Genomic DNA, 23,399 nt, shown 5'->3' on the forward strand with positions numbered 1-23,399 from the left:
TTTTTGGCCCAGTCGCAGATTTGTGCTTGTTCTGTTCATCACTTTAGGCCTCACCTTCCTCTTCAGCACAAATACGCATGATCTAAAGTGTCTGAGCTCTAATGAGCATTCAAATATAAACTACACTGAAAGGTGAACTGCCTAATTATTAAGAGTTGATTTATTGCATGTGACTAGGCTAACTTTGTTAACATTATTCCCTCAGTTGTGCTCAGTTTTATGCTGAGTCTGCGCATTGTTGACTCTTTAGTGGCTCAGGTTTCTCCCTTTTGATGAACTGTTATCAAAATAATTTTGCCTGCGTTGTGTATTTTTTTTTTACAACTGAGCCTTTATGTCTCCACCATTTTCAACACAAACCTACACCCATGCTTTCAGGTGTTCACAATGTCGCCTCTTTGCCATCATACAGAATTTACTATTGAAATATTACAGTTTCCCTTTTGCCTTAATGTTCGATTTCACCTCAGTAAATTGCTCATACTGAGAATACTGCACATTGGGAACGGCATGCGGACCATCACGGTGTGTTTTTCATAGAAGGTGATTCATCAGGCCAATGAAGGCAACAGTGAAAGTGACAGATGCTGTCACTGACTCCTCCTGAGTAAGGTCATCTGTCAGAAAGAAAAGGCATCTCACATACCAACATGCCACAGAGCTCCACAAAGCAACCTGCGTTAGCGTGACAGCTCAAAAGTGCTTCTTCCTTTCTTGGTTTTGCTGAGTGAGAAGATTTTCATTGTAAACTAAACTAATAAAAACACACCACCGATCTTTGTCAGCGAGTACCTTTTAGGCGCCTGAACTGTACTGTACGGTGGATTGTGTCCATTTCATCTAGTCAACAGATCGTGCCCACGTGCCCTTATCTCATTATCAGGAAATATTCAAAGCATTATTCAAATCCCTTTTCACTGGTCTCCTGTAAACCCCCCCCCCCGTCCCGCGACAGATACTGATGATAACTTTGCTTTCATATTAAAAAAAAAAAGAATGTGTAAAAATAAAACACCAAGAGACGGCATTAAAATACTCCATGGGCCCATAATGCAGAGGAGGTGCTGGATACAAATTTATGCTGAGAAAATATCACAGACGTGATCAAGGCATCAATGACACAAAATGGCTTCTGTCATTTAACTGCAGCACATCTTGAAGTTATGTTCAATTATGCAGTTAATTACGAGTCACTGTTTCAGAAAGTGACACTTACAAATGAATAAAAGACTTCTGTTGCGTTCTCAACCAGCATCCGTGTATAAACTACCTATTCTGAGCGACTTTCATCAATCTCCGCCCGACTTTAGCTCAATTTTCTATTCACTGCGTTACCCGAACAGCAAATAAGAAGCAAAAAAACCCCAAACAAATCCATTCGTCTTTAAAAGTCTGAAGTGAAAAAATGTTCTTCAGACAGCCAGTTGGCTCGTGAAAGAGCAATCGTGAGCAGCAGCAGGGCCGTAGCCAGGATTTTGGAATAGGCGAGGTTGACGATGCGCACTTAAATTTTTACAATATATATTTTAAATTATATAGTTTTTAATATATAGCCTACATTTATGTATATGTACAATATATATTTATATTTTTTAATGTATTTATTAAATTACAGGTCACACAAGAGTTGTATTGTTTAAATGTCTTTTAATTGTATAAACCAGCATTTATTTTTTTAAATGTACTGTACTAAATTTACATTTTTTTTTAATAGTACACCACCATGTTTTTAAAGAATATAGGGGGTAACTTTGAACTTGTTGAAGTGAATGATGAATCAACGTATATCATAGGCCTTCCAATTTACAATCAAATTACCTTTCACGGATAGTCTATGCTTTTACATGAGCCTATGTTTTTAATGTTCATATTTTATGCAGCTGATGGTGTCAGTCGGTCTTTTTTTTTCTCCACTAACCAAATGACGGCTTCTTAACAACAGTGACTTATCAAATTGTTTCACAAAGTTGTCAAAGAAGACATCATAGCCTACTCATAACTCATTATGCATAGGCTACTGTTTTAAAACTGTTGGCTTTGTTGTGCCCAAGTGCTGCGCAGGCTTAATCACTTGCGATGTCTGCTGAATTGTGTTCCATGGATGTTAACCACAATCTGCAAAGCACGTTTCACAGAGGTTTTGAGGTTTTTTATGTTTGATTCAGTTGGGCATTTTTGGCGGTCCAAAAAAAACAAACAAAAAAAAAAAAAAACTCGGATGAAATAAGGGAGGTCCAGACCTCGCTGTCCTCTAATGTCGCTACGGCCATGAGCAGCAGGGATGTTTCATAAAGGCCAAGAAAAAAACAAAACAAAAAAAACAAAAAAAACAAAAAAACAGGTTGCACCAGTTCTCTCACTGTGACAGATTTAAAAAAAAAAAAAAAAGCTGTAGCGGAGCCAGAGAACCAGTGCGTCAGCGTTAGATTTGACTTGAAACATGAGGGCTGACATGTCAGAAACGAGGGAAGTGGGGAAAAAAACAAAACACATATGGTATATCCTGATGCGGACAGAGAAACTTCTGACCAGTACAGCGATGCTTGCGACACACAAGCCCACGCTGACTCCAGAGACATGGAGTAGCTGCAGAGTGATATGATTGTGAGTCTTGTTGTGTGGGTCATTATGCACTCATGCAAGCCAAATGATACAGATTCTTATCAAATACTCTGTGTGCTTGGAGTTACAGAAAGGCATGCTCCAACAATGTGGGACATCATTTATACATTTAATTAAATAAGAGAAAATAGATACTACCAAGTATTGACATTTAAAAAGTATGTATAAGCAGAACTATGAGAGGAGACCATGTCACACGAATGTATCAATGAAACAAATGAAAGCAGGGGGGTGATGTGGAAAAAGGTCACCCCCCCAACCCTAACCTGTGGATTATAAGACACATTAAAATGACTACTTAAGTCATCACTGACCCTTAAAAGTAACAGGATATAATTTACAAAAACAATGGCTACTGTGAGAGTCAACGGATATCCAAAAACCTCTGAATTTCCAGTTCTATGAGAAAAATAATATTGTAAATGTAGCTGTACTATGCGTATATGCAAGTGTGGCCATGACAGTCATTGCATTCAAGTCACAAGCTCGCTAATGCGGTGGAAATGAAGAAGCATAAACTCGGTGGTTAAAACGCTTCCCCAAAATTACAGAAGTCCTTCCCCGTCCTATATAAATCTCTGCCATGTTCCTTTATGGTATGCGAAGGGAGTCTGTGGTGCAAGATGTGGCTCAGTCTCTGATCAGTCCCAGCTTCTTCAGAGCCTCACGACGGTCCTCTTCATTCTCTGCACGAGGGCAGATCAACACGCTAATGCCTTGTGTTCGGGGCAGTTTGGCAGACTCTTTGGAGTGCTGAAGGCCAGTTTGAGCCAGCGTGAACATCTGAGAGTGTGGCTGTTTGTTGGTGGCATGGCCTGCCTTCAAATCCTCTCCCTTGGCTTGTGAAAAGTCTTTCCCACTCCCCAGAGAGGCAGGACGGGGCCGATTGCTGCGCAGCTGCCTGGGGCTCTGCTCACTGCCGATGCCCTGACCGGCCTCAACAGAGTTTTGATGAGTTATATATCTGTTTAGACCCAAACCAGAGCGTTCCAGGGTGGCTGACTTAATACCAAGGACCTTTGGTGGGGTTAGCTGCTTGACCAGTGCAGGGGGTGTAAGAGGAGGGGAGCGAGCAGTGACCTTTGTGACATCTTTGACTGCAGGCAGTTCGTCATTTGAAGAGAGAGGTCTGATAGGGTCTCTGAAAGCTGCAGGTGCGAGGAGACAATCAGGACCCTGAATGGGAGGAGCTTTAGACGTAGCTGATGGCAATGCAGCAGCAGGCGACACAGATTGGAAGGCAGAAGGTGGACTGTTGACATGGGTGGAAGATGGTGTTGTTGGTGGTGTATGAGGAGCTGCTGGGCTGACTGGAGGAGAGGAAGCAGCCCGTGACATTCTAGTTTTGGTTGGAATTTTAGGGCTCAGGCAAGGGCTTGCATCTTCTTCATTGCTTTTAAGCAGACCGAGCTTTCGAAGGGCCTCCATTCTGACCCTCTGAGGGTCTAACAACACCCTGTCGCTGCTGGTGGGAACTGAATGCCCAGAGTTTCCATCAAAGCTAGCTGTTGTTTTGTGTGACTTCAGAATAATGTTGGCAGGGAGTTTCTTGGGCTTTGGGGCCACAGCAGGTGGACTTTTAGGTTCAGGTACCTCAAGAGGAGAACTCAGTTGGAAACTGGAGGTACAGACTGGTGGAGGTTTGGCTGGAGATTCCTCATTAACAGAGGGGCTCACAGAAGTTTTTTTTGCAGGAACTCCTGGATGTAGCGGCTCCAAGTCAACTGTTGCTCCTGGCATAGTGGAGATTCCTTCAGGTGGAGGGACATCGTTTACCTTCTCTGGTAGGGAAGGAGTGTCTGGTTCATCCATAAAGTCTGACGGAGGAGGGATTATACCCGGATCAACCTCTGCGGACAATCCTGGGCGGGTCCCTGTACTGGTGACACTTTTAGGATGACAATCTCCATCTAGGGTTAAACCCAGCGCCTCAGTTGGGTTCACTGATGAGTGAATTATGCCACCAGTAGCAGATTCAGTGACAGGAGGGTTGGGTTGAGCCACCAGGTCCACTCTTTCAACAGCTTCTGAATTAGTTGCTGAACCAGGTTTGGATTGTGGTTCGGATCTTTGATTCACAGCATAGTGCTCAGTTTTGATTTCAAATGTTGTAGATGCGGAATCTGCGGCGATAGGAGCGAGTGGCGTGGATAGAACATGAGTTCCAGACTCAGATGTCTCAATATCTAATAAAAAAAGAATAAAAAAATGGATAAAACACAATCAGTGAAGGTGGCATTGTGGTAACTGATGTCCGTGCAGAATGTGCATGCTCAAGACACACGACTAGCAAGAAAAACCATGCAAAACAGAGTATTTGATGACAAAAGCATACCATTTATTCTCATCTGATCCATTTCTTTTTCTGCCTTTGACCAAGCATCTGGTTCGTCATTTGATAGGCCGCTGTCCTCCTGCACCTCCAGAGCCTCAATAGTTTCCTCCAGATACACGAGACATGCCCTCTCCTCTGCAGATAGGTGCTCCATACTGTCGTCACTCTGCACACAAAATAATATATTACAGATGTGAAAATGAAAAACAGAGACATTTCAATTTTAAAATCACCGTCATACTGTTTGACATCTTTTCAAACAGATGCAAAGTAGTGACTAAGCTGAAAGTCAGCTTAACATTTCCTTCCCTTTGGTCATATTTGAGGAGAACAACTCAAGCGGCCTCACTTCCCCTCATCAGCTCGTGTTTAACCTTCACATACTGTCTGTAAATGTCCATGTAGATGTCATAACAACACAAGCCACTAATTTCAGTTCCTCATTTTCATTTTCCAACCACAGACAGAATCGTTCTCTCAGATTGGCCAGGGAGAACTGAGTCCCCGGACTGTGTTACACAACAAACAGACGAGTGTCTGGGACAAATGACTGACACAAGATTTACAGCAACACTCACATAGCCAGAGTTCATGCTGATTACGCTGTCGCAGCTCTCTGCGCTGTCCATATTGCTCAAGGATTCCACGGCAACGGCGCCTGGCCACGTGCCACTCTTCGACATTGCACGAGGGAGAAGATGAGCGGAGGACCTAGGCTTTTCAGTCCTCGTTTGACTGTGCAAATCTCACTGAAAATAAGTCTGGGGAGAAATCTGAAAGGTTAAAGAGAGATGTTTGAAGATACAGACACACCGAACAGGAACCAGATGGCATCTGTGAGGCACCAATGCCTCCACAACACAACACAACACACCCATTTCTTTAACAACTAATAATCTACACCAAAACATCTGAGTCTGAGGCTTAAATAAGGTGAAAAATGAGAGAACACATAGAATCTTTCCATTACCGTGACAAAACAAATGTCATAAATTACAGCTGACAGTTAAATGATCTTCATAATGAAACCACTGTCCTGAAACAGGAACCACATCACAGTCACTGCAATATATCAAACATGTCCCCTTGTTCTAATTGAGTCATTAAAGTGAAGTGATGGCTGACCAAGTAAACATTTATCTGCACAGAAGACATGGCCTGCATCAAAATGAAAGGGGATATTAACATGAATGTGGAAACTGTGAAATGCTAAATGTAATTAGATATTCATCGCTTTCAGTTTATTTTGCATTATAGTGACAGTGTGCCATGAAATGAAATGAATAAGTACTTTATAAATCCCAAAGGGAATTTCTAATGTTTCAGTGTGTATTTTTTGTCCCTTTCTTAGTCAGTTCATTTGATTAATGAATCAATAGTCAAGCCAGTAATCAATAGGGCTGGGGAAAAAAAAAAAATCGATTTCATTTTAAATTTTGCATAATTGATTTGTAGGGCATGAGATCGATTATTTTTTTTTAAAATTTAAATAAATAAATAAATACATTTTCATGAAGTTAACCCCAGTAGTCTCGTGCGTGATGCAACAGTGGCGCGTTTACGTCCGCGGCTCGTTCGTGTGCTCGATCCACACTACGTTATGGTGCAACGTAAACATCTGACTGATGAGTGCGTATCCACTGTTGGCTCGCCTGGCGCAGCAATACCTTTGTGTCCCAGGGACCATTATTGAGTCGCAGAGGGTGTTTTCAACTGCGGGTGATACTGTCACTGCAAAAAGGAGCTGCCTAACCCCAGATCAGGTCAATGAGCTCCTTTTCCTGCACAATTACCAAGTGAGAAAAAAGTCACAATAACAGGACTTGACTTTAGATCGTTTAAGTTTACTTTTAGTTTTGTTACCATTATTATTATTATTATCATTTTTGCACATTAAGAAACAATGCCTTAATGTAATTTGCAGTGATGGAATGTTGTAGTTCAAGTACACTTTCACTTGCAATTCCTTTATAGTTTTGAAATGGCACTTTTGAGACAGTTGTGTTCACAGCTGAAGTTTAAACTGTCCAATTCACAAGTTTGCACTTAAAACCTGTTGTTTATGGTAAAAATAATAAATAAAATTATTGAGCCATTTTCATTATTTAAGAGAAGATTGAATTGAATTGAATTGAATCGTGATTAATCGATTCAGGACCTTATGAATCGAAATCGAATCGATTTAGGAAATTGGCCACGATACCCTGCCCTAGTAATCAATTGTGAATATTTCCTCAGTAGTCATAGTGCTGGCCTTATTACTGCTGGCAGGAATGTCCTCCTGGATCGAAGCTCTTACTCAACACACATCAATGTGTAGAGGGGGTGCAGTGTTACTCACTGTCACTGGGGAATCATCCTCCGAATCATTTCGTACAAAGGAATAGTTTCAGTTAATATTCTTCATATTTGACATGTCTGTCCATAAAACTATTGGAGTCGTCCCCAGTCCAACATAGATGGAGCTTGACCTACTTCCGTCTCTTCTTCTTCTCTTGGTCGTATGTGTCTATTTACTGAAACTCTACCATGAAACCCTGCCACGCGGAGCCGTTTCTGGACCACTGATACTCATGTCCAACTGCAGTGTCTGTAACTTAGTGAAGCTGGCAACTGAGGACGAGTCGAACGTGTTCAGGGGAAGTTAAGCCGAGCTTCCTGATGATGGCCAGGTGAGAGTGAGTAACTTTTGAACTGCATCCTCTGATTTAAACGCTTTTCACAAACAATGATTTAGGCTGTAAAAGATGCTCGAGGAAGGAAGGAGTCACAGATTGTGACAATAAAACTTTTTGTCTTCCAATTTTATGCTGTCTCCTACTATTTAGACTAGTTATCCCAGCAGCAGGAAGCAGAGGACTGTATTGTTACATGCACCTCATGCTGAAAAAACACAATCAAAAGATGTTCGGCAGTGCTTTAAGCATTTTTTGCACATTTTTATTGACTATTAACAGAAGCCAAACGGAATAATAGAAGCTAAGCTAATAATAAGAATGATTTACAAATTCCAAAGAAGGAAACTCTTCCTGGTATTCATTACGAATCAACAATCAAGAGTGAAAAGCTGTTTGCTTGTGATCACAGGTGATGCATTTGCATCATGTAAAAGAGTGGGAAGTTTTGTGCTTCCTGTTTGTTCCTTGGCGTGCACATTACTACTGGCAGGTCAGGCGTGAGGAAAGCATTCCACATCCTCAAGGCCCATGCTGAAAAGGAACTGAGAAGTTGGCACAACGTTGCTTTTAAGTGCTTAAAAATGCACAAGCAAGCACCGTCAACAACATTTAAAGCCGAGGATCACAGGGGGATAACAACCATCAACCAAGTTCATTTTGGTGTCATTTCATAACAACGGATCATGTGTGATCGGTGTGGCATTGTTTGAAGACGACTTTACGTAGTTTTCTTCAGATTTGTAGAAACCCTCAGGTACACCGGGGTCCCGTCGTCTGTCTTTTCTGAAAGCAGGGGCAGCTTTCACTCCTACCTTAAAAACACTCACACAGAGTTGCCCTTTAAGGGTGACAACAACAGAACTTTGAAACTGATCTTTAAAAGTCAATTTCATGACAACTGTACCCCACCAGGACGTCATCACAAACACACTGTAGACTGAATAAATAAGGAACGATCTACTCGTGACGAGATAATACGAGCACTTTCCCTTCTCAGATCGTTCCAGGAAGGAGTTTTTTTTTTTTTTTGGCCAAAATAATTCAGCCAGGAAGTAGAAGCCGTGAAGGTTATTTTTAAAGAAAAGGCATGTACAAATGCAGGATGCAGAAACCTGATCACCAACACCTCCGCTCACACATGTTTTACTGGAAACAAAAGCTCGTTGACAAAACACGTACCGACCTTCTAGTGAAAGGTTCGATAGCTGCTAATTGCTGTCCCTCCCATTTAGGCCTTCCAGATCGGCAGAGCCGGAGGGAAATATCCAAGCCAACACCTCTCGAACCTGAACTAGGCAACAAACCTGCAGGGCAGCAGCGGCGAAGCACGCTACGCCCATAGCTGAGTCAGGCCTGATGGTGACAGGAATGTCACTATGCTTGCTTCCACAGGTTCAGCCAAGCGCTCTGATGTGCCTGGGCCTTCTGAGCCTCGGCCTCGGAGCAGGTGCAACACTTTAACTACCAAGGGCAGGAGCAGCTCCGTAACCTGAGGACAAGCTGTGGTTTTGAGCCAGACTTATTGCACACCATCCCACCATCATTTATATGGCGTCTACGATGACAAATGTGTGCGTTAGTATGTCAGAGAGACAAAATAAAAATGTAAAGGATGTGCTTAAGGGCAACAAGTCATCTTGAACCGGCTTAATGATTTACAGTAAACACAAGTTCAGGGCCAGCATCAGGTTGAGCAACTCACAAGCTGCTGGAATGAAAAGAAATATTTCATTAATGTTTAGCTTGGCAGCTTGTTGCTCTAAAATGACTTTTGTTGACTTTAGCGCACCAATATTTGCACTTTTCCTGAGTCAATGTCCAATATTCTAAAAGAATTTCAATGATTAAACTAAATTTTCTTCCACACCCTGAAAAGGAGTACACTGTGCATGAAAATTAACTTAATGTCGGTGCATTTCTAATAAACTATTTTCTAATAAACTATCCTCATGTTGGTGAGTCAAAGCTCACCAATAATACGCAGGGAGAAAAAAAAAAAAGTCCATAAGAAAAGTCTGAACAAGTTGCAAAGTTGATTCAATTCCTCGCCAAATTAGGAGCTAAAAAACAAATACTTCCCACACATGAGTCGTTTCTGACTTTCAAATATCACTCAATTAATGAATAAAACAACTGGAGCAGTTAACTCCACGAGTACAACTGCATCAAACGCGCTTCTCCTCCAGGAGAAAAACTCACCGGAGATGCTGGAGAAAGTGCCGAAGTGTTGGACTCCAAGGTGTTCGTTCACACGCAAACACAGCCAGAGCTGTTTTCAGATGTCAGTCCATGGCAGAGATGCGCCGCTCCGACGGCTCCGCTCTGTTCCTGGAAGTCAAACTGCGCGACGGGCTGACAGGCTGCGAGGGGAGCGCGAGCAGGTATGAACGGTTGGCAGCCAGGTGAGCCAGTTAGCTTCCGGGCATGTTGGCGGGGGACCAATCACAGGGCGGCAGTCTCAGACGTTGCCGGGGATACAGTGCCATCAAACTAAAAAAATATAATCCGTTTTAACTGTCTTTTCGTATTCATAAATGGAGAAAATGTATGGTGTTTTTTTTATTTTATCTAAACGATTTGTTTTCTTAATCAAATTTGACTAAACGCTTTGTTCTTTCGGTTCAAGGATCAAATTATTTTTTTCTAATGTGTGCTGTTCTAGTTATATATATATATAATTCAAATCTAGAATGAATCATAGATGTCTAGATATAGATATGACAGATATATAGATATAGACATAGATATGTCTTATATCTATGATTCATTTTATAATTTGTAACACGTGACATATTTTTGTTATTTTTTTACATGTCTGCTCATCACATTCTTCATTCCAACCTCTGTGGTATTACTAAAAGTGATCAAAAATGTGAATTCCTCTGTGGGTCTGGCTTACGTAGAACTCATGTGAAGACAAAAGTCACTGTGGTCATTTCAAATACACTGATGGACAAATCATTACCTAGTTTTTCATCAGTAAAGGATCTGCCAGTCAGTTCTCAGGTGACCCCTCAATAACAGCAATGATCAAAGCACTATATGGGCATATGTGATTAGTTACTCACCTTTCTTAAAAAAAAAAAAAAAAACACTTAAAAGAACTAATAAAATAGGTTAATCATTACAATAAGTAATAGTTAATTAGCAGTTAGTTCCTCATTCGTTCCCTGGAGACTTGGCACATTTTTGAAAATGGCATTCTTGCTGTAAAAGTTCTCTTGGCTTGTTGCAGGCAGTTGTTGTCTGAGGACCATGATTATATTTCTACTTGCTGTTGTTGTGATAATTCAGTCTGAACCAAAGTGGTGGACAGACCGACATTTAATTCCACTCAGAGATATACAGCTGTGAGCAGTTGCAGAGAAGGTAGTTTCCCAGATGATTTATTTCAGAATTCATATTCACTGTTTACAGGCTGGGAGCTTGTGTGTTTGAGCTCATGCACAAAGCAGAACTATTCATCAGTTAGTTTCACTGCAGCTTCTCTTTTCCAGGAACAGCGGGACACATGTGTAAAGTGTGTTGTTGTTGTTAAGGTTTTAATTGTGGATCAGCGATGCCACTTTGTACCTGCAGTCATTTAAAAAATAGAATGTAGCCTTCATGCTGCCAAAGCCAAGCTTAATTTACCTCAAGAAGAACTAAAGCAGCAAGCCATTTCAGACTGAAAAGACTTTAAAGTTAGATAAAAACAGAGTGACAGGCCGTATAATATGGGGCAAGAATCAGAGGATTGAAGAAAATAAGATTCATGTTTTAAGATTTAACATTTTCTTTTAATGCTACACACTGGGCCTCCGTTTCTACATCCAGAATTTGGACGTTCAACCCCACCCTGCCCCAAAAAAAAAAACAACAAAAAAAAAACTGAAGCAGCGTTTGTTTTTCTTTGTATTAGAGTTTAGGATAATGGTGAGAGAACCATTTCATGACGCATCCCTGACATATTTCAAGCCTTTTGGCATTTGAATTATAGCGGCACTAATTTTCTTCTGTCGACTCATTTCCCTCACGACAAAGATAACAATAACTGTCGAGGCCCGAGGCAGAGCTGGGGCAATTTAAAAATGTACAATATTTGAATTAACCTCAGCTGATAAAAGTAAACGAGCACACAAAGTCAACAGAACAGCTTCGAGCTCTTGAAAGTCCCAACAGCATTCAGCGTCTCCACGAGAAACGGAGGTAATTGAAGTGGAGGGGTGGGTGGGTAATCATGTTGTGCTTGTTTGTTCTAATATTACTGTGGGCTGTGCTCGCTGCAGGAGCTCACTGGAGTGACAGCAGAGGCCGCCAGCTGTAATCTATCAACAGCAGCTCTTCTTCTTCTGCCATCGCTGCTCACACCTGAATGGCCTCCGAGCTGCTGAGCATCCATTCAAAGAAAAGCTGATGAAATTTGTTGAGGGGGGAACGAGCGTCGGGCTAAAGGCCCTGAAATGGAAAAACTCGAAGGCACTCCACGTGCAGCTGCGCTGACAGAAACATCAATACGGAAACAATGAATGGACAAAGATACAACACAGATTCTAACTGTAACATTTATTAGTGGTACAATTATGAAAAATAATCATTTAAAAAAACAAACAAACAGAAAAAAAAAATGGAAGCCCGAGATTATTTACAATCTTTTTTTTCTGAAGTGAGGTCCCTCTTCTGAGTCAATCTCAGACTTTTACTTTTTCTAAAATCACAGGGTATTTATTTACGATATGTTTAATTTCATAAGACATAGTCCTTTTCTCTCTTTTGACAAATGTCAAAAATTACATACGTACATACATACATATACATATATATAGATATCTATAAAAGCAGAAATCATTCAAGTATCAAAATACAGACTGCTAGAATCATGTACAATATCATTTTCATCATAGATGTCATCAGTTTAGTCCCAAAATGTCTCCTGATCCTTGGTAATGTGCAAAAGCAGAACAAGACCAGGCATATGGCTGAAGGTGCCGACACCTGCGAGCTGAAGACGACGTGCCAGTGTGTCATCGTACTGGCCTGACGACGTACCACATATATAACAGTTAAATCAAAAGGACCTGACTACGATCTCAGCCCAGATACACGCTGGTGGATCAAACAGTACCATTAACAGTCAACGTACTTTGAGTCAGCAAAAGAAACATGCCGTGCCCTTCAACTCTGTTCTGCAGCTAAAATCTAAAGTCGTACCAGCCTGCATGGCAGGTTTGGTGAATAATCTTGTCAAGATTAAGTGAACAAAGAGGGGCAAGGGAAAGAAGAGAGGGAACTGCAGTGAACCACACCTGATCCAGTTCCAGCTTTAGGACTCACACTGTCCTACAAAAACAATAAAAACCTACAAAAATAACCAAAACACAGAAGACAACTTCAAACAAAGGAAATCACTATAACACAGTCTTTGTAGTGTTGCGTTCGCTTGGAGAGTTCCTCCCATGCAGGATTACATTTCCTATCACATGTACTGTATGAAAGCTCATGGTCATGAAGGGAAACGCAAACATTTGGATACAGGAGTGAGTGTACCTACAACAGAAAAGTTCATGTTCCTTATTTTTCCCCACTTCCCCTTCAAGAACAAGTTCTGTACTAAAACCTGCAGCTACATTTCCTCAAACAGTAAACACTAACTCTCTGTGAGGGAGGCCACAATTCATGTCTCAGGAAAGGCAGGAACACATACGGCTCTCACATCGCGCAGGGCAACCATCACTCTGAAGGACAGGAGGCTGAATGGTGTGTGTGTGTGTGTGTGTGTGTGTGTGTGTGTGTGCAGAGAGAGGTCAGGTGAACTGAAGGGGAGCGTGCAGCGTCGTCTTTGTCCCCGGGCCCGTGTGTTACCGCAGTGAGCTGCGAGCATGATCCGACTGGCGGCGTGATCTGCTGCATGGGAAGTGGGTCGCTTTCTCAACAAAAAGCATCCCACCCACCATGCAGCAGGGCTCATTCCTGTCCTGTCTTACTGACCTGGGAGCAGCCAGTGTTCAGCTACAGGGAGGGGACACACACACAGACAGACACACACGCACACAAAGCAGTGAGGTTAAAATGATGCGAAAGTAACAGTAAACAGACGTACACAAACAACGGGTTCGGAGATGGATCGCCCCTCTTTGGGATGATTAACTCAATAACCCAACACAGTGAAACATTAACATGGCGTCATTGGTTTAAGAAAGAAAGAAAGAAGAAAAAAAAAAAAAAGGCAATGCGGATAGAATAAACAGTGAAGGCATTTGTTTTGAAAAGAAGACAATAATGACAAAAAAAGAGGAAATGCACTTATTCTTACACACTTGGAGATTTGGTAAAAGTGCTTAGTTGGAGTTAGTTGGCTCTAGAAGGAGCATCGGACTTATATCCTGCTGCTCTGGCAGACAGATAGACAACCGTCTTCAGGTAGTTTGGACTGTCCATCATCTGAATCAGCAAGAACCTCATTGCCCTCGGAGCCCTCCTCAATTTCCCTCAAAATAAATGCTCAAAAGGACCTCATCACAGTGCAAAGATCTTAGCCTGGTTTGGCTTGCAGCAGGCAGATAAAAGTAAACAAAAAAACACATCTCCCTTGCTCAGTGCTGTGTGGAACCTCTAGGGCACCTGCGTCCCACTGAACAGAAACAGTCTGCTAATGTCCGACTGATGCATAGAATTACGGCAGCAGTTCCACAGTTTCCTCGGGAAACGTGTCCATCCAGGTACAGGATGTGTGCTCTTGGCTGCGGTTTATCGGATTCTGTCAGTGCTCGGAGAAGTCAGGAGGCGAAAGATCAGAGCGAAAAGCCTCAGAGTGGCCGTCGCCTAATGTTGCGAAAAAGAAAGAGCTGATCACCGAGAGCAAACAGTGGGGAGGCTGACAGCTGACAAAAGATAAGCGGTGAGGGCAAGAGTTGAGGAAGCATACAAGGTAAACAAAGAAGGTGAGTGGCAGACTTAGACTTAGAGTGGATAATGCCTGCTGGAGGGGGGTTTGACGAGGTGGAAAGGGTTCATTCAGAATCAATAAAAAGTGTTGGTTAACTCTCACAGGTTATGGTGTTTTAAGAGGAGGACAGGAGTGATAGCTGGAAGGAGGCAGGGGAGGTAGACAGAGGTCCAGTACAAAAGAAAGAAGCCGAGTCACAGTGAAAGGCACACAGAAGGAGGGGAGGGAGGAAAGGTGAGACCAGGCCCAGGAGGAGGAGGAGGAGGAGGAGGAGGAGGGGTCCGCTCAGAATATAGTGGTCTCGTACTTGGTGCTGATAGTGCGTTTGGGTTCCTTGGGGTCCACGAGCCACATGACACTGCTCTGGGACTGAGAATCCCCATCTTGCTCCACCAGGTCCCCCTGAAAGTGCAGACAGACATCTTCAGAATCTCAGCAACTGTTCACATGCAATTTTAATTACACTTTGCATGACTTATGGCATCTCATCTGTCATTAATTAGAAGATGATTCCTGTGTACACAAGGTAATCCAGCAGCCAGTAAAGGTTTGTGTTGACATTTTTATATACAGACTATGTAGGCCGAGACGTGCTGCATGAGTGTTCGAGTGAATGCGGGACGTGGTGTAAAAGTGTTCGGAGTTGTCAGCTCGACTAGAAAAGCGCTTTGTAAGGAAAGTCCATTTACCATCTATTCAAAAAACACACAAGCAAAATCGCAGCCATTGCAACACAATATCATGTTAACATCTGTGAGGACACATAAAACAAAGCTGAGCTAATAAAAAAGAAAAGGCAACGAACGACAACAAGATAAGAAACCAAAATGTCTTCCCCAGAGAGATTAATTCAGTGCCGAGTTCAAGTGCTGCCTGCTTTGTCTTTAGGTAATTAAAAATACATCCAAAATCCAAGATAAACCTTTTTTACGCATTTCAACTTTTACAGAGAAGACTTTCGGGGAATTAAGTTGTAGGCCTACATCCTTTTCGTGACCGTCACAACTCTGTGAATGCTAACTTGACTGTTTTAACACTAAACTGTCACTAGAGGGCGCCATATGCAAACGGGACATTCGAGGAAAAGAAGAGCCCACTTTGAGTAGGGTGCAGCAAAGTGCAACTCATTTGTGTTTTTTTTCCCTCAAATCAATGAAAAATACAAACATCAAATGAACACACATTCAGAGCAAAAGAGCGGATATGAGAAGAAGCAAAAGTGTGAGAAGGTGGAGGTGGGACAGGAGGCAGCACCTGAGCAGCAGGGCTGGTAGAGTGCAGCAGTGGGAAGGAGGGAAGGTGGGTGGTGCAGGTGTAACAGTAACAGCAACAACTGTCGAGAGGAGGAGGAGGAGGAGGGTCCTGGGAGAAATAACACCGCCAGGAGGAGAGAGGAGAGTCAGACAGAATGAGGAAAAGTACAAGAAAAGGCACAAAAAAGCAGAAGCGTGGCGAACTGAGAGTTGCAGAAAGAAAATTTGCACAAAGTGGAGCAGCATGAGACAGGCCGAGTCTGTCCACTTTCAGTGTCTGCTAAAGCCGATCAGTGGTTGTTGCAGGTAAATGTGTGCATGACAGTGAGAGAGTAACACAAGCAGATGCATAGAATCGGTTCTTCTAATGCTCAGTTGAGCCGCAGCTGGAGACATGTGACACATCCCTGAGGTGTAGTTAGCTCATTTCTTAATTATCCAATGTTAAAAGCCAGAGAAACAGCAGCACAATGCAAGTATAACGATGCAAATCGTTGTTGGATGACACGGATTGAATGTGTTTTCAGGGTTTGAGTCCAAACAGTGACATGTTTGTGTAAGTCTAATGAGTCTGATGATAAGTGGTACGTGTATATGGCGCACTAATATTCTTGACGTGTGACTCACCCCTGACTTCCGTACACTCCCCCGCGGTTTCGGCACAGGTCGACTGGACTTTGTCTCGATGACCTCTGAACTGGATCCTAAGGACAGGTTCTGGTGCTGTTTGGTCCTCTGGGCCTGCAGAGCCAGCTGATAGGCGACCTCAAACGCTTGGCCCAGCGTCAGTATTATCTCGTAGGTCAGGTTCTACACAGAAAGAGGGAGTTCAGAGAGCCCTTTTCGTGTTTTATGGACAGTTTTCAGCTGCATGCTGCAGTCGGCAGACGATCGCGGAATAATACTTCTTTCACCAGAAACTTTAAAACACAGTTACATAAGAACCACGCAGACCTAAATTGGATCCAACTTCTGTAGCTTAAATGGGGTGGATTATTTGATTTAACCCTGACAGCTTATAAATGTGAGGCAGGTGGAATCAAGTGTTACATAGTGCCTTGATGAGTGTCTTGTCCTCTGTGTCGGACAGCGATCAGCTCTGAGTTTCTTTGTTTGGTGAAAACTGCATCTAGCAGACACAGAGCAGCAATACGCTCAATACAGGTTAAAAGAACAGCCATGGCCTTGTTTTGGCCTGTGATTGCTACAAACTGCTGCTACAGCGCTTCGTGCTGAGAGGCAGCCTCTTCTCAGGAAACCCTGCATTGTTAAGATGACTCCACACTTATTGGGCAGATTGGAAGCATAATCATCAGATCTCTTAGGGGAACGGAGAGGTAATGGACAGTTGCTTATCATGGCTGGAGTGGTCTCTGAGGAGGTTATCAACCACAACTGAAGCGTGACACCTTGAAGAGATAGGGCAGACTAGAGATAACGGAGTTGACCGTGTAGCCCGTCACATCTCTGTGTCACAACGTGGAGACTTGAAGGAATTCAAATCGGCAAATGAGGAAAGTTTGCTACCCCTTAACAACGCATTTCATTTTTGGTTTTTCCTTTCATTTGTCTGCCATCTAAAAGTCCACCCGTGGAATTTAAGGTGTCTGATTAAATTCTATCAACATAAGAATGAAAGCATGATGGATATATTTTGAAAAAAAAGTGGCCTGCGATTATGCATCACTGTCTGCTAAAATTCCAGGAATCTAAAGCAACATAGAACAATAATTTCTAATGGTGTAATTTATCAAACTAATTGAGGATGGGTTGATTTTCTTAGAAATGGAAAAAAAAAAAAAAAAAAGGACACTTCCCCATTAGCAGAGAATTAGCTGCAGCTAGCAGGAGCGCCGCGTGCTACAGCTCGGATGGTGCCGACTGAAAGCCAAAAACCTGCCATCACTCTGAGGACTGAACTCCAGAGGTCGTACTTACCACGTCTACAGTGCTGAACACATGGCAGTAATGGTGGCTGGTCTGCAGGTCTTTAGTGATGTAGGCAAATGTACACAAGTCCTCTGGGTCCTGGGCTGCACAAGATATATTCCGGATCTCATGCTCTGCGATGATGTTCTGCGCCAAGAGGAGTACACATGTTATAAGGGAGCTCTCCGCTTGATCGTGTCATCCCAACCCTTAGATGATGTGTGACATTTGATGTGTGACGTGACTGAGGATACGCTGGGTGGAAAGGTCAAACTCGCGGGTGCTGACCTTGTTGGCTGCGTCGATGAACTTCACGCCCTTGTAAGTGATTGAGAGGACAATGGTTGGGACTTTTCTCATTTGTTCTGTGGACCTCTGGAGAATAAACCAGCAGCAGCAGGCAGAAAAGAATCATGAGCTTGAGTTCCTGTCCACTCAAATGTCAACTACATAATCATACATTCATCCTGTGATAATGCAGAAATTGATGGCGTACCCGCATTTTGGAACAAGCATCCTGCGTGGACTCTGTGCCCCTCAGATCTTTAATTTGCATTGAACCCAGGTACTAAAAGCAAACAGAGGAGAAAGCATCACTGACGGTGCATATATTCAACAAAACTGGAAATTCATATAGGAAGTGAGGAAGTGTACATTGGCTTCATAGGCGCAGGATTCAAAGATGAGTTTTTCTGGCTGGTGATGCCAGTTCTGGACAGGGGCGTACGGTGCTGCTAGACTCGGCGGCCGCAGTGTCAAACGGGGCTCTCGATGCCACTCTTCATATCGCTCCTGGGAAAATAACGGGCGTCATCAGAGAGGCCTGGCGGACCCAGTACAGCACATAGAAATAATCCGGAACATACGCATAAAGCACACACCTGAGGTCTGTGGCGTTCACTGCGATATCTTTGGGCAGCATCATAGTCGGTATCTGGCACTTTCTTCCTGCCCGGCTCTCCTGAAGGCAGCAGAGGGTCCATTGAGCGTCCCGGGTAGGGCTCCATCTGACTGAGGGGGGAGGAGGTCTGGGATCCGGGCAGGTCCTGGCACTGCAGAGACACAGTTAGCTTTGTGGGATGGATGAAAAAATACGATCGTTGGCCATTTCTCATTTATACTTCTTTAAAACCAACGTAGCCAAACCTACAAAGCACATTACAAAGTGTCGCAGCGTGCCAGTCCTCACCCTGATCTGAGACAAACGAGGAGGTTTGACTGGAGGCTCCTCATAAGGCCTCTCTGCTAAGGAGGCAATGATACGTTTCCTGTGACCAAGCAGGCTAATTTTTAGCACCTGGAAGAAGGAGAAGAGGGATATTATCAACTGAACACATGAGAAAACAAACAAACAAAAGCCATAACAACACCAGTTTTTTTTTTTTTTTTTTTTTAAAGAGTCTGTCCTGTTCTGTCAAACTTAAAATGCGCGAGGGTGCAAATTCCCGCCACTTCATTAAAGATACCGATTCCACATGAATACACAATAATTTGCTGAGCTACAGTAACGCACCTTGAAAATGCAGAAATGCCCCACAAAAGGCGGAAAAAAAGACCTCCAAGTAAAGCTGCATGTAAGCAGTGCTGGATTTAAAATGCTACTGTAATACAGAGAGACAGGTTACATTCTCACAGAACTGACAAGTAACGGAGTTCTGTCTCCCAATAGTGAAGCATTCGCTTCTTAAACTCGGGCATTGGAAACTACTTCCCGGCGTCTGCGTATTCACCTCCAGAGTTTGAACTGTCAAACTGACTTCCTTTAACACACTCGACAACTAATTTCACCCTCTGATGCTCCTCGTGGCCCGTATACGTCACTGCGACTCACATTGACGATCTCCAGCTCCCACAGGTTTTTCACACAGTCCAGACTGCGGTAGCCGCTGGCCAGGAAGTTGTGCAAGTACTCGTTCAGACCCAGATTCTCCAGCCAGGAGGACAGGGAGCTGCTGCCATCACAGCCAAGCGCTTTCACCTGGAATAACAATTAAAAAAAACTGAATCCGTCACGGTTGCTTTGAGGGATCTGGGACAATGAGCGGGCCAATAGGCTGCCATTTCCACAAATTTTCCTGACATTTTCGGCGAGTGCGTTTCAGTGACTCCTTACGTGTGCATGAGTCAAAGTTAACAATAGGGCTGTAGCGATACACTAATCTCACGATTCGATACGATACGCTTACATCATTTTCTGGGGGGAAAAAAAGGGACAGTGTGATTTGACATGAATCGTCGCTGATTGGACTGGTGGTCCAACCTTTGAACCGGAAGGACAACACAGCCAGACAAACAGAAACAAACGAAAATGTCCCAAACGTGAGAGCTATGCACTTTATACAACATTTTTATGAACTAATTTATCACCGTTTTGTATAATGTGACCCCCTGGCATTGTATTGTATTACCTTAATGTTCTGTGTTTTCACTAATTGAAACGTCTGACTTTTCAATAAAGTTTGCTTTAAAAAAAATAAAATTGAATTTAAAAATAAAAACGAATAAATCGATACTTTATCGGGAAACGAAATATCTATATATATGGCAGTGTCGATAAAATTGCTCAGCCCTAGTCAACAACAGGTTAGATTGACTATTTTTAAGTTCTATTACACATAATAAAAGGAAGCGGTGCGTATGTAGGCCTCACTATGAAGAGCCACTAAATAATACATATTCATAACTGATCCTGTAACTACCACTACTTCTTACTGCTTTCCAGAGGACAAGCCTGCAACTATGACAACATGAAGCGAAGGCATCGCACTGTACCCTATAGGCTGTGTTGGACCACAGTTTCTGATGAGAACAGCTTTCCAAGATGATTAGTTGTGCTGCAGTATGTAAGTAAGTTGTTGCTGTCAGTTTCAGAGCCTTTATGGCAGGTGAATGTGTGTTTCTGTGAGGAAAAAGTGAGCTTTGCCCCTCTTGTAGCCCCGAGTACGGCATTCTCAGCAAAAACTCGCACGTACACCCGGATGTCTTTGTCCCCATCAACGCCGTGCCGAGCCAAAGCCGATAAATACCTGTGACCGCAGACTGCAGCTGAGTCATTCGATGCTGGACTGAATGCCAAATAAAACACTGTCCCATTGGACTCGAAAGCTAGACGTTGCGGTGTGTTCGACCAGTGTATTAAGAGCTCAGGTTTTTTCCCAGCTGTTTTATTGACAAGTGAATAAAGATGATCACGACAAGTTCAAGATGATTAAGTATGCAATAATTGTAACAGGCCTGCCTACAGCTGATTGGATATTAGATATTAAACCCCTGGAGATGAATAGCCGGTAAAAGCAAGTATCAGCAATTCTCTATTTTGGTTGAGTAGAGATGTGTTGGACATTTAGAAGTCAAGTAAAACAGAAGTACTCAGAGTGCAGTCATCTCAAATTGACCGAGCACACGTGGAATCATGCCTTCTTACTTCCACCAGTGCCCTAGTTATTCGGTATCAAGGGAGGCTTAGCGCCTTCTAAAGTAACATTAAAGGAGCCTTATTATGCTGATGTTAAGTAATGAAGTAGATGCCAGGGATCCCTCACCTTTGGTAAAGAGCGTGCTGCATGCAGGATCTTCTTTCTGTGGCTCGGGTCTGTGATTCCAATCTCTCTCAAGTCCTGGTCTTCCATTACATTGCTCCCCTAAAGGAAAAAAAACATCAAATTAGGATCGTTGTACAAATCAAATCATCTCGAAAAATCCCAAACGCACACTGCTTGAATCCAAGGTTAAATGCAACTGAGACAAACCCTCCACGAGAAGATTCTTTTCTGCAGGCTCGGTATTGATCCCAAGTATGCTTCCATTGCGGAAAAAGGTCAATTACTCTTGAGTGATATCCTCCACAGAAGCCGTACTGACTGTTGTAAGCGAACTATGTCGATAACCGCTTAAACACGACTTAAGTTTGCGGGGGGAGGGGGGGCTGACAGGGATGTGAAGGATGGTCAAACTAGCCTTTAGCTAGAAACAATATCACCTTTGAGACTATGTGACAGGTAACAGATAATGGAGAAAGGAGCCATAAATCAATGTCAGAGTTGCAGCGTGGTCAGCAATATGAGACGACGGAGAAGATTACTCGAGGGTTGACGGGTGACCTGAGCAGGGACATCAAAACACCTGTCGGGTAGAAGCAAAGCTAAGACTTCTGCTGCAAACACTCATTTTAGAGCCCCACTTGCTTTTTTTTTTTTGACAGTCAAAATAAGTGAGCCATTATGAAGCTAAACTACTCAGCCTCAGTCAGTCCATCTGGAAGCCGTAAATGTCAGCCATGTGTGGAGAAGGTCAGCAACTGAATTTCATCTGCTAAAGTATCACGGTGCTCCGTGGGAGCTGCTGCCGCTGCTGAACCAGTTGTGACGGCTCAGTGTCCAGGTGGCTGACTCTTCAATATGAACCTCAAGTTAATCCCGCGGCGCTCACCTCGGGACAGAGGAGAGACCGCCCGTAGGTCAAACTTAGCGGCGTGTTTTTCATGCAGAGGCTGAGGATGCAAACAAGAGGAGAGAGGAGAGAGGAAGAGGAGGGTATTCTGTGCAACGCTGCCGGTGGAATCACAATGTTAATCTCAACTGTGCAGAGTAAGGCCCATTTATACTGTATAACATGTGGAACATAAGCAGGAACAGCCTGTTTAAATGAGTCTAAAGAAGAAGGGGGGGGAGAAACTTTTTTACTTTCGGAAAGCCGCGTTAATCACAACCATGGTGATGCACAGTCTTGGTTACAGCTCACATACCTTCTTTGTTCTTTTAATGCCTCGCACTACACAAACAGCTTGAAGCCCATTATCTCTGAGCCGCAACACGCCGATCGCTGCCTCCTCAGTACAGGATCGACAGTATTTGAGAAGCTGGATGGATAATAGCACTTCTGAAGTGCATGGATGATTGTATTACTGTCCCACTGGGGATTGACCGATAAATGGCTCAACGGGGGGAGGATTCTATAGAACTCTTAACAGACTGACTTGGGCTGTTTTGAAGACTTTTTTTTTTTCTTTCCCCCCTTCACACAACGTTGCCTTTAAAATATCATGCTTGAGTTGTAGACATTTAAAATGCAGTTCATGACATCTGACACCGAGAAAAACAAAGAATCAGATACTGCAACAGATATCTGTCTCGGCAGATTCTATGACAAAGCCAGACATCTTGATAAAAATCACACCGTACAATACCGTGTGGGGAAGCTGTCAGGCAAAAAATGCAAAGCATTTGCGGGCTGCTGCCTTGCATTTTAACTCGTGAAGATAAGACTGGATGCAACATTTTTTGAGCTGCTCCCTTTCAATCCAATCAATTTTTTTTCTTTTTTTTTTTTTACATGATTTCTCTTACAAATATGACAAAACATTTTTTTCGGTGGGTTTCAAATAATTCCCCCAACTCCTGCTGCTGGTGAACATAAGAGGGAAAGTCATAATTAAAAAAAAAGTTAAATGTTTAAGCTGTGGAATTATTTTTTACCACGTTTTATCTGCTTCGGAGGACGAGGAATTCTAGAGTTTGGCGAAAGCTGCCAGTTGTGCTAAGTTTTTCAGAAAATCCAAAAGGTTTTAGCGGATTCATTTCAAACAAAGCTCATGTTTTGGAATCCTTTTGTTTACTTTAAACTATTCTTTTTCTTAGGGCTTAATGGTTTAAACAGTT

At 42.9% G+C, this 23,399-nt stretch overlaps 2 protein-coding genes across 10 annotated transcripts in view; both read right to left on the reverse strand.

Moving 5' to 3' along the window:
- Positions 1-2,717: 2,717 nt before the first annotated feature.
- Positions 2,718-10,003, reverse strand: LOC142389830 (specifically androgen-regulated gene protein). Of its 3 annotated transcripts, none has more exons than XM_075474968.1 (4): positions 9,835-10,003; positions 5,536-5,730; positions 4,958-5,123; positions 2,718-4,808 (listed from the first exon to the last, which is right to left on the reverse strand). In XM_075474968.1, the coding sequence occupies exons 2-4, from the start codon at positions 5,638-5,640 to the stop codon at positions 3,253-3,255; spliced, it is 1,827 nt and encodes a 608-aa protein (XP_075331083.1). In that variant the 5' UTR covers positions 5,641-5,730; positions 9,835-10,003; the 3' UTR covers positions 2,718-3,252. The 3 variants fall into 3 exon arrangements, with proteins under 3 accessions (XP_075331083.1, XP_075331084.1, XP_075331085.1); XM_075474969.1 differs by lacking the exon at positions 9,835-10,003 and adding an exon at positions 8,819-9,814; XM_075474970.1 differs by lacking the exon at positions 5,536-5,730.
- Positions 10,004-12,161: 2,158 nt separating this feature from the next.
- anks1aa (ankyrin repeat and sterile alpha motif domain containing 1Aa) overlaps positions 12,162-23,399 on the reverse strand; it is a 60,489-nt gene continuing 49,251 nt past the window's right edge. For 4 of the 7 annotated variants that reach the window (XM_075474978.1, XM_075474977.1, XM_075474975.1 and 1 more), the window contains 10 exons: positions 21,285-21,383; positions 19,574-19,720; positions 18,893-19,039; positions 18,624-18,812; positions 18,397-18,534; positions 18,239-18,310; positions 18,031-18,117; positions 17,752-17,889; positions 16,441-16,623; positions 12,162-14,962 (listed from right to left, as the gene is read on the reverse strand). In XM_075474978.1, the coding sequence (XP_075331093.1) occupies positions 14,846-14,962; positions 16,441-16,623; positions 17,752-17,889; positions 18,031-18,117; positions 18,239-18,310; positions 18,397-18,534; positions 18,624-18,812; positions 18,893-19,039; positions 19,574-19,720; positions 21,285-21,383 (1,317 nt within the window). In that variant the 3' untranslated portion in view covers positions 12,162-14,845. The remainder of the gene's footprint in view (positions 14,963-16,440; positions 16,624-17,751; positions 17,890-18,030; positions 18,118-18,238; positions 18,311-18,396; positions 18,535-18,623; positions 18,813-18,892; positions 19,040-19,573; positions 19,721-21,284; positions 21,384-23,399) is intronic. The other 3 variants (XM_075474974.1, XM_075474973.1, XM_075474976.1) reach the window with 3 other exon arrangements.

The sequence above is a fragment of the Odontesthes bonariensis genome, chromosome 10 (genome assembly GCF_027942865.1).
Source record: "Odontesthes bonariensis isolate fOdoBon6 chromosome 10, fOdoBon6.hap1, whole genome shotgun sequence".
NCBI classification, from domain to species: domain Eukaryota; kingdom Metazoa; phylum Chordata; class Actinopteri; order Atheriniformes; family Atherinopsidae; genus Odontesthes; species Odontesthes bonariensis.

Bases quoted from the DNA above. Each gene is read 5' to 3' on its own strand.
- LOC142389830 (XM_075474968.1), bottom strand. From the start codon at position 5,640: ATGTCGAAGAGTGGCACGTGGCCAGGCGCCGTTGCCGTGGAATCCTTG. The intron at 5,124-5,535 runs GTGAGTGTTGCT...TTTTGTGTGCAG, and splicing joins TCAGCATGAACTCTGGCTAT to AGTGACGACAGTATGGAGCA. The intron at 4,809-4,957 runs GTATGCTTTTGT...TTTTTTTATTAG, and splicing joins GGATCAGATGAGAATAAATG to ATATTGAGACATCTGAGTCT.